Below are 19,833 nucleotides of genomic sequence, written 5' to 3'. Positions count from 1 at the left end.
TAAGCTGCAAAGAAGTTGGAGCAGAGTAGATAGAGAGTGAAGATGACTAGGGTTGATGTTGGCTGGGGTGGGGGTGGGGGTGGGGGTGGGGGTGGGGGGATGGAAGGAAAAGGCAGCAAGATAGTGAAAGGTGGGTGATAGTAGAGAGTTGACCCTTGGGTCAAAGAGGACAATGACAAGGATGAGATAAGGCTGGGAGGAATGGAGGGGCTAGAGGTCTTAGTAAGGATAAAGAGGCAGAAGGAAAAGTGATCGTGATTAGAGAAGGCATTTTCACAGTTCAAGGTTACAGAGTTGGAGCAGGAGTGGCTGAGATTTCTAAGGACTCAAGACTGAACTTTAGGTAATCCACATGTTTTCTCCAGCAGGTGGAAATGAATGAAGGAGACAAACAAAGACTTGTTAGAGAAGTAAAGAGAAAGCCAGAAGTCCTCACAGCTTAGAACCTGGGGAAAGGAGAGAATCCTAAATAGGAAAGAGGGGGTCCTTAGTGCCATTGCTCCTTCCTTGCTAAGAACTGAGGAAGTTGTTGTCCTGTTGGAGTTTGGAGGAGGTTTCCAGAAAATAGTGGAAATAGAAACCAGAGGACAGGTTATTCAAGAGTGGGAGATGAGAAATGGAAGCACAATGTAGATTTCTCAGTTTGCTTGTGAAAGGCAAAAAAGAGATTACTAGCTGAGGGAAGAAGTGCTGGGTCAAGGTTGTTTTTTTTTTCTTTTTTTTTTTTTTAAAGATAGAGGGGGCGAGGGCAGCTAAGTGGTGCAATGGATAAAGCACCAGCCCTGGATTCAGGAGGACCTGAGTTCAAATCTGGCCTCAGACACTCAAGTGTGTCTTACTAGCTGTGTGACCCTGGGCAAGTCACTTAACCCTACTTGCCTCTATAAAAATAAAAAAATTTAAATTAAAAAAAAAAAAGATAGAAGGGACAGTTGGGCCGGGGAAACACCCTCGGTAGCAGTGATGGCAGAGGATGAACACGCCTCTGGCCTTTGAATCCTTCTTCCTCTTTGAGGGAGAGAAGAAGATTGCTATTAATAAGGACACTAAGGTCCCCAATGCCTGTTTGTTCATGATCAACAAGGAGGACCACACACTGGGAAATATCATCAAATCACAGTTACTAAAAGACCCTCAGGTGCTGTTTGCAGGCTATAAAGTCCCCCACCCACCCACCGTAACACAAAATCATCATTCGCGTGCAGACCACTCCAGATTATACCCCTCAGGAAGCTCTCCCCAGCACCATCATGGATCTGATCAGCAGGCTCTCCTTGTTGGAGGAAGGATTCTGGGTTGCTCTCAAAGACAAACAAGAAGGAATTGAATAGTTCTTGGTGTCTTCCCCATGCGGTTTTTGTAGGATTGTGAGCACAGAAACTCTTCCTCCCTGCTGACATCCAACTGGTGTGAAAAGTTGGGGGTGGGGAGCCTCATCGCTTTTCTCTTCAGTATACAACTCCTATAATTTCCTCATTAAATGTATTTCTTACCTTTGGGGAAAAAAAAAAGATAGAGGAGGCACCTGAACATTTTGCTGGCAGAGGTGGGGAGAGCCAGCAGGGAAGGAAACAGAAAATGCATGAGATGCAGCATGATTGAGGGACCAAGGTCCTAGAGAAGGAAAGAAGAACATGGGGTTAAGCATAAGTTGAATGATAATTCCTTAGTGAGAGAGAAAGGCTCACCTCTTCCTTTGAGATAAGATGGGAGAATAAAATGAAAAAAATGCTGAGATGTGAAGGAAGGAAGGTGAACAAACTCACTTTGGGTGCTATCAATCCTGAGTAAAGCAGGAAGCACAAAGGTTTTGAATGTTGGGTTTGGAGCAGTCGTTGGTGTGAATTTGGTTGGACGTTTAACAAGAGATAAGTAGGGGCAGCTAGGGGGTGCAGTGGAGAAAGCACCAGTCCTGGATTCAGGAGGACCTGAGTTCAAATCCAGCCTCAGACACTTGACACTTACTAGCTGTGTGACCCTGGGCAAGTCACTTAACCCTCATTACCCCGAAAGAGAGACAAGTAAAAGGATTCCTGACCAAATGGGGCTGGAGGGGTCAGGGGAAGGCAGAACTTGTCTATAGCTACAAAGTATTCACCAGCTGTGTACAAAGGCAAAACTTTTCCTTGCCATCTTCCACAAGGGCGTGCTCCTTGACCTGGGAGCCAGTGGAGAAAGTGGGCAAGGTGAATCCTGGGAATCCTGGGTCTAGGGAATGAGCCCAGGTGATGTGCTCTGAAGCCAGAAGCACCTCATGCCCTGCTGGTTTGTGAACGTTCCTCCTGCACAGATTGGGCCATGGGCCCCAGAGCTCCTTTCACTGCTGTGTTCCTTGGAGGTGCTGTACCACACTCGTGGCTCTCCCCAGTGTTTCCCTTGAGTGCTTTTGAAAGGAATTCCTAGTTATCTGAGTGCTAGGGCTTCTCTCAGGGGCAGGCACAGTGTTGGCACAAGGGTTGCCCCAAATTTCCCTCCTTTTCCCCTTTCCCCCTTGTTTCTTACACTCATCTTCCCTACAGGCAACAAGCAGAAAGTCCCCATCCTGAACACTAGCCTGATGCACTCCGAGTCTGAACTGGACAGTGATGAAGCCATCTTCACCTGGCCAGACCGAGAGAAGGGCCGATTACTTCGAGGCCAGAATGGTTCTCTGCGCAATGGACAGGCTCCACTCAAGCCCAAGACCCCCAGAGAGGAGATCTTGTAGCCACTCTGTGCCCCTGAGAGGAATGGGGAGCAGGAGGAAGGCAGGGAATATCTCTGCATTAGGGAAGAGGGGACAATGAAAGCTTGAGAGGTCCGGGCTGCTAAGTCATTTCCAAGACAGACAGACAGAGGGAGAGAGAGAGAACGTGTGTGTGTGTGTGTGTGTGTGTGTGTGTGTGTGTGTGTGTGCGCGCGCGCGCGCGCGCGCGAGCGAGCGTGTGTTTCTCCTGCATTCTCTCCTCTCCCTCCCTCCCCCAACTCCGAACAGAACTGGTTGTACTTGAATGCAGACATCTCTAAGGAACTCCAGAGGAAACTGTGAATGAAGAGGCTCCCTCTTCCCCAGGACTCAGCTGTAAGAGCTCAGGACCCCTTTTTCTGTGGGGAGGCCATTGGGGCGGGAAGGCAGGGCTGGGGGTGGGGCAGGATGCCATGTAAGCAGTTCTGGAGCTGCTGTTCCAGCCTGCCCTGGCTTGCTTCATTCCCTCCTCTTCTCCTCACCTGCCCGTACGCCATCCTTTGGGTATGGTTGCTTTCTTCTCCCATCCCAAGTCCTTCCTAGAGCCTGGGCTGCCAGGGCACAAGGAAAAGCAGCACAGCAGAACCTCTTCCCCTTCCCCCTTTCCAGTTCCAGATGGAACTCCAGGTTCCTGATGTCCCTGGGACAGCTTGGAATATGAATCTTTTGGTGTGTTTAAATTATTTGTCCTTTCACTGAGATGAAGAGAACTAAGCCTCCTTCTCAGGCCCCGAGAGAGCAAGGCTGTGAGCAAGAGGTAGCACTGGTAGTTTTATGGGCCAGGGATTCTTCTTGGGAACCCAGGCTTATTCCCAGGGTCTTCCCCACTCCCGCTGCCCTCTGCCCATTCTGTCAGATGTGGAGTCCTCGCTGTCCACCAGCGACGGGAACAACCTCTGTATCCCCTCGTCATCTGAGCCCCATTCCATCCACTTGAGTCAGACTTTTTCTCCACTTAGGCCCCAAGGAAGGAGAGAGGACAGGGTTGGGCCCATTCACTTCAGGGATAACTGCATCCCTGCTGCTTTTAGTTCCCATGCCCAACAGGCTTTCAGAGCAAGCATAGGGCAAGTGCCCACATTGTGGTGGCTTCACCTGGACCTCAATGATTTGCGCTTCACATTCTCCTCCTATTCGGGCTCATGGCCAAGTTCCTCAAGCCTCTGAAGCCAGGGCTCCCTCCCTGTCCTGCAAGGTTGGCATCAAAATGAAGATAGTCACTGGAATTGGCAGAAATGTAGCAGCAGTATGTGTCTGTGTGTGCACATGTGTACACATGCATGCTCAGAACAGATGAGAATGAGGACTTTCCTCATTACCATTTTCTCACTGTTTATTCTCCATCAGAATGTCACTCCTTGTCTATTGGACCTGTTTGCACACTTCAGGGCCCGATTCTTTGCCTGGAAAATTCTCCTTGGGCAAGGAGGCCTGCTGTGCATCTCTGCCTTGCTGATGACAGCTTTGCCCTCCATTTCTGGGTACTGGAGGTTTGGGGGGAAACTTTTTTTTAAAAGAAAAAAATTGATACTACTGCACTGCAGACACGCTGTGAGATGATTAAACGTGCTATTTGATTTTTCTTGTAGCTCACTGAATGTAGTCATGCCTCTTTGCCAGCCTTATTGAGTTTTCAGTAAAGCCTGCTATTTCCCATTCATTCTCCTCACCTATGACAGGCACCAGCTAAGAAGTCAAGATGAGGTTCAGTTAACTGTCAAGTATGGGCAGCTGGATGGCACAGTGAATAGAGTATTAGACCTGGAGTCAGGAAGACCTGTGTTCATATCTGGTCTTAGACCAGACCCCTTGGCAGGTCATTTAACCTTGTTTGCCTCAGTTTCCTCATTTGTTAAAAAAAAAATGAGCTGGAGAAGGAAATAGCAAACCCTACTAGTGTCTTTGCCAAGAAAACCCCAAATGGGTGACAAAGGGTTGGCCACAACTGAACAACAGCTGTCAGATGGATGCCTATAGTATAGAGTTTTCTGAGAGTTCCTGGGCCCACCTCCTCCTCCTGTCATTTTATTTATTTATTTGTTTGTTTGTTTGTTTAATTTTGGTGAGACAATTAGGGTTAAGTGACTTGCCCAGGGTCATGCAGCTAATAAGTGTGTCAAATGTCTGAGGCTGAATTTGAACTCAGGTCCTCCTGAATCCAGGGCTGGTGCTCTATCCACTGCACCATCTGGCTGCCCCCTCCTGTCATTTTAGATAGGGAAGTTTTCTTCCACCTTTACCATGCCATTGTACCTCGATAAAGGTGATGCATGGATACATGGGTATGCACAGGCTGTGGGAGTCCAGGACTGCTTTGAACTCTGGGAATAAAGATGAGAGGAAGGTCTTCAGATGTTATTTGCACAGCTCCCTGCCTTCTTTATTTCTCTTAGAAGGGGCTGGGACTTTTAGCCTGAATAAAGGCAGAACTAGGGAGGACATGGCAGCTGTCAACTATTGAAAGGAATGTCACATGGAAAAGATCCTATTTTTCTGATTGGCCCCAGAAGACAAAACTAGAGGCGATGAGTAGACATGTCAGAGGGAAGTTTTGGTTTGATATCAGGAAAATCTTCGTGGGAGCCACTCCCATGCAGAACCAGCCACCTCCAGAGGCCACAGATAATCATTTTCATTGGTGGTCTTTAAGGAGACACCATGTGGCCACTGGGTTGCCGTGCATCTCAGGGGAGGGCTTTTTCAGCTAAGTATTGAACTAGAGGATCAGGAAGCTCCCTCCCAGCTCTTTTCATTCTCTGTTAGTTGAGGGAGGAGGATCAAAGCAGATCAAGCTGTCCTCTCCTCTCCTCGCCTCGCCCGGGGTAAACTGAATGCCACCTGTGTACACAAAAGCTCTTTCCCAGCTTGCGTTATCTCTGATCACAGAATACCCCTGAGCTAGATACTGTCGACATTACCCTCATTTTACACTGCCTTGCATGTGGTCACTCAGCCGTTTCCAGAGCCAGGCCACAGACTCGTGTCCTCCTAACTGCAAACCCAGGTCTCCCTGGGCATCAGACTTGGGGAGACGAAGCTTGCCTGAACAGCTACAATATGAAGAGGAGTGAGGTGGTACGATCACAGAACAGAGACATCACTTTCAGCCCGATGGGTGCTGGGGAGTTTCATGGAGGGCTGGGACTTTAGCTGAGTCTGAACAGAAAGGTTTTAAACATGGGCAGGTGGCAAGGTGCATTGGGCAGGAGGAGTGGGGGAGGGGAGAATTCAAGTAGAGTAAAACCTTGTGTTGGAAAGAAGGGAAGAGAGAGAAGCCTGGAAACACTGGCTGATCCTTTGGCCAAACCCCTCGGATGGACGTCATCTTATAGACAGCAAGAATCGTTGAAGAGTCCTGAATGATGAAGAGGTGTTTGGAAGTGTTTCAGATCAATGAACTGAGTTCTAACAATGGGGTGGGATACATCCAAAGAAGGGGAGCTTGGAAAGGAGATCGGGCTATTTATTTTGGAAAGTGAGGGGTTGTGGACACAGAATGGTGCCTAGGCTTCAACACGTGACAGCTTGTTCTTCATTTTGTTACAAGGGTCTTTTGGATGGGTCAGGGATGCCAGAAAATGACAATGCTTTTTCAAAATTCTTAAGGCATCAGTTTGGGGTTGTTTTTTTCATTAAGTTTTTTTTTTTTAATTGTGAAAGCATTTTATTATTTTCCGGTTACATGTAGAGATAGTTTTCAACATTTGTTTTTATAAGATTTCTAGTTTCAAATTTTTTTCCCTCCCTGCCCCCCTCCCCAAGAAAGCAAATAACCTGATATAGGTTATATATGTACAATAACATTAAACATATTTATGCATTAGTCATGTTAGAAGAATCAGAGAAAAAAGGAAAAACCTCAAAAATGAAAGCAAGGGCATCAGTTTTTAAACAGAGGATATCACAGTCAGCCAGGTCAGAGAGGTCACTACCCAGGCGAGATGGAATTAAGGTACAGCAATAATTTGCAGACCTTAGCAACTAATTTGTATCTGAAGAATTGTGGTTGAGGGGCTCTGGTCCTAAAGGAGAAATTTTAAATGACTGGTGAAGGGCAGCTAGGTGGCGAAGTGGATAAAGCACCGGCCCTGGATTTAGGAGAACCTGAGTTCAAATCCAGCCTCAAACGCTTGACACTAGCTGTGTGACCCTGGGCAAGTCACTTAACCCTCATTCCCCAGACACCCCCCCCCCAAAAAAAAAAAGACTGGTGAAACAATTGACCAAGAGGAAAATCAGGAAAAGGAGCTGGGCTGTGTGAGTCTTCTTTGAGTGCTCTGGCCCTGCCATTGCTGGCCACCTTTTCCCATACTGATGCACTTTCTTTCATCCTCAGCTCAAAGGTTGAGGCAGGGAATTATACTACTCCTTGCTCCCCATTGCCATTTCCATGTTTTTCCCCTTCCTCCATCACTCTCTTCCTTTGAGGTTCATGCTATTCAGATTACTGCCCAATCAAAATCCTGATAGCAGATATACAGACCCTCAGATCACTCCCCTTCCTTATAATTTTTCTCAGGGCAGGTAGGTGGCACAGTGGATAAAGCACCAGCCCTGGATTCAGGAGCACCTGAGTTCAAATTTGGCCTCAGACACTTGACACTAACTGTGTGACCCTGGGCAAGTCACTTAACCCTCATTGCCCCACAAAAAAAAAAATTTATAATTTTTCTCTCCTCAATTCCTGTCGTCATTGCAAGGGGACTTCAACATATATGATTCTCCCTCAAATACCCAAACCATTTAGTTCCTCAACCTACTTATCTTCCATGAGCTACTTCTCTACCCCATCTCAGTGTGAGATTTAAAATTGGATATTAGATCATAAATCTCCCCTACTTAACCTTTCCCTTAATTTATCTCCCAAACTAGTAAATGGAAGCAGGTTTTGGTTTTCTAGATAGACCTTTTTATTTATAGTTATGATAGTCACAAGGTGATGTTGGTTAGAAGGATAGGAAAGTAGAAACACAATACAAATCGTCTTAAGTCTAAGCTTAGTCTATATTCCTTATAACAACTCACCAAACCGACAAGGCCACCAACCGACAAGGCCACCAACCGACAAGGCCACCTTTGGAGAGAGAGAGTCCGTGCCGCGCCGTCAGGAGTCCCGCCAAGCAGGCAAAAAGGCCTCTCTCCTTTTCTCCACCCCGGAAGTCAAAAAAAACCCGGCAGGCAGTCTGACATGCGCAGCAGGCGCACTGTACCTGGCAGGCAGTCTGACATGCGCAGCAGGCGGACTGTACCCGGCAGGCAGTCTGACATGCGCAGCAGGCAGACTGTTCATCTCCTCCCCAAAAGGGTGGTCCTTGAAAAACTGGCGTCTTTCAGTTATCCTAACCGACTGTTAAAAACTTTCATATTTTACCACATTTCCCCCCTTTGCTTCCTCAAGAAACGGAATGTTTCCTTGATGGAACAGTAAAAAGAATATAATAACTTTTGCTGACTAATAATATGCGAACAACAATACAGAAAAGGAAGAGAGGAAAGTTTTGTCCAGAGGGGCGATTTTTTTTTTTTTTTCTCATGAACCGACGCTTTGACATTAGTCTTGCAAAGGGAGAGCCTCTGCAGAGAGTACATGTTACAGATAGTATATAACAGAAAGGAGATAGTAAAAGCTAATAAAGCAAAACAGTTCATATAAAGTCTCTGAGTTCTCTTGTCTTCTTGAAGTGGTAAGATGTCATCAGGAGGAAACTGGATTCTGGTCTGGAAAACTGGATTCTGGACTCTGGTCTGGAAAGCTGGATTATCTTCTTTAACTGTTTGAATTGCTGTATTTTTAAAACCTGAGCATAGCATTGTCAATGATCAAATTAATAAATTCCATTACATTCCCTCCTTTATATGGTTAGACTTGTAATAGAGGGTTGAGGTAGTTATGCAATGTGTAACACTTTTTACCACCATGTGTCTGGATCAAAGCCAAATTTAGTATGTGTTCATGACACCTGAAAATGTTATGGAAAGGTTATCATACCATATCTCATGGTTCTGAGACAGCCAGTGATTGTGCTAGGCCACAGGTGAATTCAACTGAGTGAGATAAAAAGATAAATAAGTTCAGTTAAATTAGGTTAAATTAGGAGGGAGAGAGGATGAATACTGGACTGTGCCTAGTAATTGTGCTCTACATAGTCACCATCATAAGCAAACCATGGACTTACGTATACCTGTCTCTCCTTTTGTTGCACATATATTCTCTCCAGGGCCTGCGTCAGAGTTCACAGCAAGTTAGTCTCTGAAATGATAAGTTTCCATATTTCTGAAATCTCATTAATTTCACCAAAGACAATATGATGGTAAAAATGTGTGCTATGCTGCATAACTGAGAGTATATTAGTGATATATACAATAATTCCAAACCATACCCAGAGTATAATGACATATAAATAATAAACGAATGTAAATAGCTGATTATATTAGACATTGTTACATAATCTTCTTTTAGACATTATTACATAATCTTCTTTTAGCAAGTAGACCACATCATCTTATACATGAATTCTCTGGTATAACAGTAGCAGATACTTAAAGTGGTGATTAATTCATCAAAAAGAAATAAGACTTCAATTAGCAAGATTCAATATTCAATGTTTTCAGTGAGGTATCAAGCAATTTCTGGTACTTTTTAGTTAAACAGAACAACATACAAGAGAAAGGAGAAAAATAAATAAATAAAACAAAACTCATTAGAACTCATGGTTCTCTCAAAAAGAAAGAGTAAATAAAAAAAAAGAAGAATTCTGGTAGCTTCTGAGGCCCGATAGCCTCACCCACAGCATATACTTAAAATGTCTTTGAATAATCACTTAGTTTACAAAATTTAGTTTTAAAGAAAAGCAAAAGAAACAAAAGTAAAAAAAAACCAAAGCAAAACCAAAAATAAAAAATAAAAAGCAAAAGATTCGCTAAGCACCCTTTTGTGCTCTTAAAGAACTTAAAGGTGCAGTCAATTCCAGGTCTTTTCAGTGCCTTTCAAAAGTCAAAACAAAAACAAAAAAAACCCAAAAATTAATAAAAAAAAAAAAAAATAGTTGAGGTAGGCCAGAAAACTAGGCCATGTACTTCAGTGCTTTTGCCTGTAGAAGGAAATGCTTGTTAAATTATAAGGTATTTAAGCTGCTAGAGTTTGGGGTATGCCACATTGTTTTAACTGGTTCCCCAATTCTCTGCATGCCAAAGTGGCAGGGGTTTCTGAATTGTCATTGATCTTTCTAATGCTGTCATAATGTTCTTTATGGTAGAAAATGTGGAGTTCTGTAGCATCAGTTTTGTCTGTGCCACTGATTTTCAATAAAGGCTGATTTAATTGATGAACCACAACATTCAGCTGATGCTGCTTAGCAAATGCTACAATTGTATCATTTCCTCCCCACTTTCCAAATTTCTTTAATTCATCAACATATTCTTCAAAAGGGGAGTCATTTACTATAAAAGACTCAAACTCTTGTCTATGGTTAATCATATAAGAAGCAGCTTCTTGTCTGTGTCTGAGATGATTTCTACAGTGACCTTCTAGCTGGTCTGCTAAAGCCCTAAAAAGGCAATTTCCGTCTCCTGATACTTTACGAAGACTGAGTCCCAAAGCATTTAACTGATCAGTGGGATTCTTAAATGGGAACTTCCTGTTTCCTCTGAACTTTCTTTGCTCTTTAACAGTTGCTATCGTTAGGGTTTTTACCTCTTTAGCGTCTACCTCAGGTCTATCTGAAATCTCTTCACCTATGAATGGTGCAGGCTTTATATGAGAGCAATGAATCCATGAGTCTTTTTCACCAATTTTAATGGCGGTAGGAGTTGTCAATAATACCTGAAAAGGTCCTTCCCAGGCAGGTTGAGTTCCACTGGTTCTCTGAAAATTCTTTACATATATTTTATCTCCTGGGTTGAAGTTATGCAATGAAAAGTCTAATGGTCCTGCCTGGACCACAGCTCCTGCCTCATGGAGTTCACGTAGCCTGGTCTGTAATTCCTGTATATAGGAAGCAACAGAAGTATCACCTCCCACCAGTGATGTATAAACTGGGGAAAAAGTTTTAGCTTGGATAGGAGGGTGACCAAAAAGCATTTCATAAGGAGATATATGAAGTTCTCCTCTTGGTCTACTTCGTAGATAGAATAATGCCAATGGTAGAACATCAGGCCATTTCAAATGGGTTTCAGTACATAATTTGCCAATCATACTCTTAAGCTCTTTATTCATACGTTCGACTTGGCCTGAACTTTGTGGATGGTAGGGCGTGTGGAATTTTGGAGTCACTCCCAAGAAAGAGTAGATTTGGGATAAAATCGAATCAGTGAAATGTGTGCCTTTGTCAGAATCGATGCGGGCTGGTGGGCCAAAACGAGGTACTATCTCTTTAAGAAGAATTTTGGCAACAAAGGCAGCTGTGGCTCGGGGGCTGGGAAAGGCCTCCACCCACCGAGTGAGCTGATCAACTATAACAAGGCAAAATTTATAATGTCCTGCTTTTGGCATAGTAATATAATCAATTTGTAAGTGCTCAAAAGGTGTATATGCTAGAGGACGCCCTCCATAAGCTTTGGCCTTAAAAGCATACTGATTATAAGACTGACATGTGGAGCAGCCCGAGCAGATTCGAGATGCTGTATTAGTCACACCTGGTGCTATCCAGGTTCTCTTAATAGAGTCTACAATGCCTTGTGTACCAAAATGGCCTTTTCTGTGAACAGAGAGGCATACCTGGTGGTAGAATTTCCGGGGAAGAAATGGCTTACCTTCCGGAGACACCCAGATGCCATTGATCTGTTTCGCCTTAAATTTCTTTTTCCACTTTTCTACTTCAGAATCGTCATAGGTTAGGTTGGAAGGAATATCCTCAGAAGGTGAAAGGTTAAATACATGTTCAGGAGCTTCTAATGCAGCAAGCTTGGCTGCAGAATCGGCTCGTGCATTTCCCTTTGAAACAGGGTCACTATTCCCTGTGTGGGCAGGGCAATGTACAACGGCTAGGGAAGAAGGCAGTTTTAGGGCATCTAAGAGGTCCTTGATAAGGTCCCCATTGGCAATAGCCTTGCCCGAGGATGTTAGAAAGCCTCGTTGACGCCAAATCATACCAATAAAGTGGCATATGCCAAAGCCATATTTCGAGTCAGTAAAAATGGTGGCACTCTTATCTTTAGCTATATTACAGGCCTGTGTAAGAGCCACAAGTTCAGCAGCCTGTGCACTAAAATGGGAAGGCAGAGAAGCTGCCCAGAGGGTGTCATAATCAGAAACTACAGCAGCTCCAGTAAAACGGGTTCCCTCTCTCATAAATGAGGAACCATCTGTATAGAGGACAAGATCAGGATTTTCTAAAGGTGTATCAAAAAGATCATCACGGGGTTTTTCAGCCATATCAACTAAAGAAGCACAGTCATGCAACGGTTCCCCCGAGAATGGTAAATTAGGGAGTAGTGTTGCTGGATTAAGAACTGTGCAGCGTTTTAAAGTGATATTCTCATTACCTAACAGGGTTATTTCATACTTAGCCAGCCTTTGATCTGAAAAGGCTTGTGTCCTGTGACGTAGTAAGAGAGCCTCCACTTCGTGAGGGCATTGCACAGTTAGAGGGTTACCTAGGACCAAATCAGAGGCTTTTTCTACCAAAAGCGCTGTGGCCGCCACTGCTCTAAGGCAAGGTGGCACTCCAGCCGCTACAGGGTCCAGCTGAATTGAATAGTAGGCTATAGGACGCTGGTTAGGCCCCAGTGACTGAGTCAGGACTCCAGAAGCCACCCCCCTTTGTTCATGCACAAAGAGAGTGAAAGGCTTACTATAATCTGGCAGTCCTAGGGCAGGTGCTGATAACAAGGCCCGTTTTAATTCTTTTATGGCTGAGAGATGCTGGGGATCCAACTGTAAAATGTCTGGAACAGAACTTTTTGTAAGAGCTATGAGGGGTTTAGTAATTTCACCAAAAGAGGGTATCCATTGTCTACAGTACCCAGCTGCTCCCAGAATGGCTCTCAACTGCCTCTTAGTAGTGGGGGCAGAGAGTTGTTGAATGGCCTGGACTCTCTTAGAAGAGACAGAGCGAGTTCCAGCAGCCAAAATAAATCCTAAATATTCTACCTGGGGCAAACACCATTGTACCTTTGTCTTAGAAACCTTGTGTCCTCTCTTGTGCAGCTCCAGCAGTAAGTGACGGCTATCTTCCTGACAAATTTCAGCATTAGGAGAGGCCAAAAGTAAGTCATCAACATATTGTACTAGTGTGGAGGCTTTAAAGGTAATAGAGGCCAGATCCTGCTGTAAAATTTGGGAAAATAATGTGGGACTGTCTACAAATCCCTGTGGGAGTCTAGTCCAGGTCCACTGTCTATTTTTCCAGGTAAAAGCAAATAAATATTGAAAGTCCTCATGTACTGGTATGGAGAAAAAGGCAGAGCAAAGGTCTACCACTGTGAAACATGTAGATTCATAGGGAATTGAGGAAATTATCATAGCTGGATTTGCGACTATAGAATGTCTAGGAATAACATAATTATTAATCGCTCTAAGATCTTGCACAAAGCGATAAACAGGTTTACCATCTGGCCCAGGCTTGGGTTTTTTAACTGGCAAAATGGGAGTATTGCATGGAGAGTGATGACATGGAATAATAATACCCTGGCTTTTCAAAGCCTCAATTATAGGGGTGATCCCTTCTATTGCTTCCCTAGACAATGGATACTGTGGAATGGAGGGGGGTGGTCCCCCCTTAACTTTAAAGGTAACAGGCATGGCAGACTTAAGGAGCCCCACCTCATTAGGGGATGAGGCCCATAAAGACTCAGGAATGTCAGAGGGGATTTTGGATACCTCCCCTGCTGTTCCTTGAGCTTCTGTAAGTAAAATTGGTAATAAATGAACAGTATCCTCTGGCAATTGTAAGGAGACAGCCCCATCTGGAGCACAAGATATGGTTGCTCTAAGCTTGCAAAGGAGATCACGACCTAATAAATTTACAGGGGCATCAGGCATGAGTAAAAATGAATGTTCTACTGTTAAGGGCCCCATAGATACCATGCGAGGATTCAATTTTGCCACTCTCTGGCTCTTTCCTGAGACTCCTACTACGTTCAAAAATCCTACAGGTCTACACCCAGCATCTGGTTTGCTTACTAATACTGATTTAGAGGCTCCTGTGTCTAGCAGACAATCATAATAAGTCTCCCCCACTTTTAAGGTGACATGTGGTTCATTACTCTGGGGAGGTGAATGGACTGGCACAAGTGCATTCAAAAAATCCGGATCTGGGAATATATGGCTTTCATTATCTATGTTCCATTCCTCCCCAAGACACCATCATTCCTGTGTCCTCTTCTGAGGGGGGTCTTGGTTACCATTATTCTGGTACTGCCTTTCTGTATTCCTCCAAAAAGATCTATTTCTATTTTGATTTCGCCTGTAATTAGAATTAGAATTTCTTCTCCAAGTCCTACATTCTCTCAATTCATGCCCCTCCTTACGACAGTAACAACACACCTTAGTGTCCTTGCTCCGGTATCCACATGGCTGACTAGTAATCGCTGGTGCCAGAATGCTCTGTTTAGGGTGATCTGGATCTTCCTCACGTGAGTCAAAGACATAATTTGCAAGTTCCTTAATTCTATCTACTGAGAGATTTCTCCAGTCTGGACATTGTTTCAGAAAGTATCTGCGTATTTCTGGCAGTGAATTATAAACAAATGTGTTGAGAATGATACAGGAATCTCTTAAATCTACTGGATCCAATCTGGTGTACTGTCTAGCGGCCTCACAAAGTCTATCATAAAATCTGTTTGGTCTTTCATTAGCCTCCTGAGGTAGGCTTAAAAATTTCTGCCAGTTTTCTGGTTTTCTAGAGCAAGATTCCATTCCCTTCAGAAGTGTTTCTCTAGCATCTTTTAATCTTTGGAAATCCCTATCATCATTATAATTCCACTCTGGATCCTTTAGAGGCCATTCCACATCGGCCTTACCTTTCGCAACAAGGGCATTTCCTGCTGAGATAACATCTGTAATCTCAGTTGGGGACAGTAAAGTTTCCAAAAGGCAAGTAACATCAGCCCAACTGGGTTGATATGCATTAAATATAGTCCTTAACTGTGAAATTACAGTGTTAGGATTTTTCTCAAAACTAGGGATGATTGATTTCCATGCGCTCAAGTCACTTGGTCTAAAGGGGCTATATTTTCTGACTTGAATTGGCACTCCCTTCTTACTATGTTCTATAGCTTCCTGCAGAGGGAGTAGTTTCTGCTGATCTGATTCTGAACTTGGATCATCTCTAGTAGAAACAGCCATTTTGAGGTCTCTCTCCATATGTGAGAATTTCATTTCGAGGTCTCTCTCCATATGTGAGAATTTCCCCCATATCATAACAATGATAATAACAAAAACAATGATAATAACAAAAACAAAAAAAAACCAAAAAAAAATAAAATCCTTAGTCGTATGAACTATGGATGTGGTATTAAAAGGTATTTCAATTGCAGGCATAAAATTTCTACTTATATTAAACGTATTTTCCCAAAGATTCTCACGTATACTATTATACAAAAAACTTTTTGCTGCCTGAATGAGGAAAAAACCAATAATGTTATGAAGGACCATTGAGTAAACTATTCCTCTAAGTCGGGATGTTATGCTGTCCCAATACATTCCGATGAGAAAAATCAAAGGGATAGTAGAATATTCGAGCATCTTGCCCTTTAAACTGGGCTGGCTTTTCTGTTTAAAGCAAGACTCTTAGAGGCTTAAAGTCTTTAAGGGAGATTAGACAAAGGGAAAGTCCGTGGGGGGGGGGTAATTTGGAAAATCCACCGAATTGGCCGGCTTATGGCCAAACTAGGGAGGGTGGGAGGGTCCTTAAGGTCCCTTCGTGGTCGCCAAAACTGTGAGATTTAAAATTGGATATTAGATCATAAATCTCCCCTACTTAACCTTTCCCTTAATTTATCTCCCAAACTAGTAAATGGAAGCAGGTTTTGGTTTTCTAGATAGACCTTTTTATTTATAGTTATGATAGTCACAAGGTGATGTTGGTTAGAAGGATAGGAAAGTAGAAACACAATACAAATCGTCTTAAGTCTAAGCTTAGTCTATATTCCTTATAACAACTCACCAAACCGACAAGGCCACCAACCGACAAGGCCACCAACCGACAAGGCCACCTTTGGAGAGAGAGAGTCCGTGCCGCGCCGTCAGGAGTCCCGCCAAGCAGGCAAAAAGGCCTCTCTCCTTTTCTCCACCCCGGAAGTCAAAAAAAACCCGGCAGGCAGTCTGACATGCGCAGCAGGCGCACTGTACCTGGCAGGCAGTCTGACATGCGCAGCAGGCGGACTGTACCCGGCAGGCAGTCTGACATGCGCAGCAGGCGGACTGTTCATCTCCTCCCCAAAAGGGTGGTCCTTGAAAAACTGGCGTCTTTCAGTTATCCTAACCGACTGTTAAAAACTTTCATATTTTACCACATCAGCCACACACACAAAGATGGTCATATCCTTTATCTTGTCATCACCTACAAATGTACCACCTCTATGTTCAAGAATTCTGAAATCCCCTCATCCAGCCATAATCTACTGGCTTTTCCCCTCTCTCTCTGCCTTTCCTTTCATAACCCTTTTCATCTAAAATGTGACCTGCAATCCCTTGGTCCCTCAATTCTCTCCCAGGCTATTTCCCCTACCTTAGCCATTCTCTCTTCCCTATTTTGACTCTTTGGGGAACCAATTCAGCTCTACACTGCCCTCTCTCAAATCCCTATTTCCCCTTGGAACACCCCCACCACTCATCACTTTCACTCCTTACATATATGCTGCTGAAATTTGGAGAAAATCTTGCAACCATTCCGTCTGGGTCCATTAGAAATTTATGTTATATAACCTCAACTGGAACCTCATTGCTGCTAGTCAGTCATACTCTACCTCCTTTATAAATTCAGTATCCCACTCCCAATGTCCTGGTTGCAGCAGGAGCTGTGGCTCCCATATCAGACTGCACAGCCACACTGTGGCCTGTGACTCTTCAAGGCACAGATCCATGGTCGTCCTCAACTGGTGGAAGCCTACTACTACTACTACTACTACTACTACTACTACTACTACTACTACCACCACTACTATTACTACTACCACTACTATTACTACTACTACTATTACTACTACTACTACTATTATTACTACTACTACTACTACTACTACTATATCCCACTCCCCTCAGCAGCTCTCCCAAACTTTGTCATCTCTTCTCAAACCTCTCATGGCTCCCCCACCCCCATCTCTCTCAACTGAGAACTTTGCCTCATATTTGACAGAAAAAAAATTGAGGCCAGTTACTGTGAACTCCCTCCTCTTCCCTCTTCCTCACCTCCTATCACTCAGATGCCTGTGGTCACATTCCCCTCCTTCATCTCTGCCTTACATGAGGAAGTGGCCTTACTCCTTACCAAGGCTCACCTCTCTGCTTGTTCAAGTGATCCTATTCTATCCCATCTGCTCCAACAGATCAACCCCTCTATCAACCCCACTCTCACTTATTTTCAGTCTCTTCTTCTCTACAGGCTCATTTTCTTTCTTTCTTTTTTTTGGGGGGGGGCAGGGCAATGAGGGTTAAGTGACTTGCCCAGGGTCACACAGCTAGTTAAGTGTCAAGCGTCTGAGGCTGGATTTGAACTCAGGTCCTCCTGAATCCAAGGCCAGTGCTTTATCCACTGCACCATCCAGCTGCCCCTCTACAGGCTCATTTTCTACTGCCTACAAACATGCCCATGCCTCCCCCATACTGATTCTCAAGTCTACCTATCCTGTCCCATTCTCTCTGCTAACTTCCAACATCACATCTCCAGCTGCCTTCCAGACATCTCCAACTGAATGTCCAGTAGACATCTTAAACTCACTATGTCCAAAACAGAGCTCGTTACCTTTTCCCCTAAACCTCCCACCTCTCCCATCCCCCCTATCACTGTAGGGGTCAACACCATCCTCCCAGTCCCTCAGTCATCCTGGACTCCTCATTCTCTCACCCCTCATATCCAAAGTATTGCCAAAACCTGCTGACTTTATCTTTGCCATGCTCTCAAATGTTCCCCCTTCTCTCCTCTGACGTTTAGTGCAGGCCCTCATTATGTCTCTGCAAAAGCTTTTCAGTTTCATGTAATCCAAGTTATTTTATCTTTTGTAATTGCCTTTATCTCTTGTTTGGTTAAGAACAGATCTACTCAAAAAAACCCAAAAAACAAAAAAAAAGAAAGAAAAAAACCAAAAAACAAACAAACAAAAAACCAAAAGGGGCAGCTAGGTGGCGCAGTGGATAAAGCACCAGCCCTGGATTCAGGAGGACCTGAGTTCAAATCCGGCCTCAGACACTTGACACTTACTAGCTGTGTGACCCTGGGCAAGTCACTTAACCCTCATTGCCCTGCAAAAAAAAAAAAATTAAAAAAAATAAGAACAGATCTACTCATAGCTGTGAGAGGTAGATGATCTGCTTCTCTTCTAATTTTTAAAATAATATAATCTTGGGGCAGCTAGGTGGCACAGTGGATGGAGCGCCAGCCCTAGATTCAGGAGTACCAGGGTTCAGGTCCGGCCTCAGACACTTGACACTAGCTGTGTGACCCTGGGCAAGTCACTTAACCCCTGTTGCCCTGCAAAAAAACCCCCAAAAAACAAATATATATATATATATATATATATATATATATATATATATATATATATATAAAATCTTTAGTACTAAGGTCATGTGTCTGTTTAGAACATGTTGTGGAATGTGGTGTAAGGTGTTGGTCTAAGCCTAACTTCTGCCATTCTGCTTTCCAATTTTCTCAGCATTTAAATCAAATGAGTTCTTTCCTAAGTAACTTATGTATTCTACTTTGTCAAACACTGGGTTAAGTTCCATTATTTCTGATTCTCTTAATCCAGTCTAGGACTTGAAGAAAGGCAGAGATGAGGAGGGAGAGAAATCCAGGCATGGGGGACAACCAGTGAAAATTCCAGGAGCCAAGAAACAGTGAAACTGAATGGAACTGGGGCGGGGGGGGGGGGGGGGTGGGAAGCATGACGTGTGAGAAGACTGGAACAGTTGCCTCTCTTCTCGTTTTGGCTCTGTCTTCTCCCCCTTTTCTGGCTCATAGGATCCCTGACACCAGAAGGTCCAGAACTCTAGTTTAAGTCCCTCCAAACCAGTTACCCACCCACCCCCAACCTCTCAGCTGCTACTGGAGTCAAAGGCAAGAAGGGGAGGAGACATCCCCAGAAGCCATGCTCTGGGGCTTGAGAAATGACCCTTTTAGGATGCAGGAAGAGTCCCTGCTTGGGAGGAGTGGGACCTAGATGTCTAAAATACAGAGAAGAAAGACTAAAAGGGCCAAGCAGGCCTAGAGTCCACGCCTCCCCAGACTGGGATGGAGAGAATTGAGATTGATATGGGAAAATACAGGGGATGAAACTGAGGCTCGAGCTGAGACCCCCAAAATGAAAGTAGGGCATACTGTTTGTTCCCCTGAAGTCTGTGGTTTAGTACCCTCTTCCTGACATATGCCTCTGTTTACTGAAATATACCTTCCTGTCTGCCAAGTAAGCTTACCACAATGTACCTGTGAAAACCTACATGCATTTTTGCACTTAAGAGATATAAAAACTGCAGCTTGGACACTTGGTGGCTGCCCAGAGTATCAGAGGTGACTCTGCTTTGGGCTGGCGCATCAATAAACTGCTCTTCCTTATTCCTGAGTGCCGTTTGAGTTTCTCCGTCAGAATTTCCCACAACAAGATGAGGGGCCAGTTACCACAAGAGCCCTGTAGCTGGAGTCAGGTGACCAACTCTACTACCTGAGTGACCTGAGACTGCCTCTACCTTTCCCTGAGCCTCAGCTCCTTCAACTGTAAGATGAATTAAACCAAAGGGTCTCCACAAGCCCTTCCAGCTGGAAATCTCAGGATTTTTGTGATCATATGGCTCCTTTAGTCCAACCTCTCTAAACTGAGGCAGGCCCAAAGACGTAGGGACTTCCTAAAGGTCAGAAATGGCAGAGAGAGAGAGAGAGGGAGGGGAGGGGAGGACAGAAGAGGAGAGGAGAGGAGAGGAGAGGACAGGACAGGACAGGACAGGACAGGAGAGG

At 44.3% G+C, this 19,833-nt stretch overlaps 1 protein-coding gene and 1 pseudogene across 4 annotated transcripts in view; both read left to right on the top strand.

The window, feature by feature from the left end:
* KIAA0319L (KIAA0319 like) overlaps nt 1-2,881 on the top strand; it is an 87,744-nt gene extending 84,863 nt beyond the window's left edge. For all 4 annotated transcript variants that reach the window (XM_043992565.1, XM_043992564.1, XM_043992563.1 and 1 more), the window contains one exon: nt 2,520-2,881. In XM_043992565.1, coding sequence (XP_043848500.1) covers nt 2,520-2,707 — 188 coding nt within the window. In that variant the 3' untranslated portion in view covers nt 2,708-2,881. The remainder of the gene's footprint in view (nt 1-2,519) is intronic.
* On the top strand, nt 858-2,513 carry LOC122746701 (annotated as a pseudogene).
* Nucleotides 2,882-19,833: the final 16,952 nt, after the last annotated feature.

The sequence above is a fragment of the Dromiciops gliroides genome, chromosome 3 (assembly GCF_019393635.1).
Source record: "Dromiciops gliroides isolate mDroGli1 chromosome 3, mDroGli1.pri, whole genome shotgun sequence".
Lineage (NCBI taxonomy): Eukaryota > Metazoa > Chordata > Mammalia > Microbiotheria > Microbiotheriidae > Dromiciops > Dromiciops gliroides.
The sequence above is the reverse complement of the archived record's forward strand: the minus strand, read 5'-3'. Positions and strand labels throughout refer to the sequence as shown.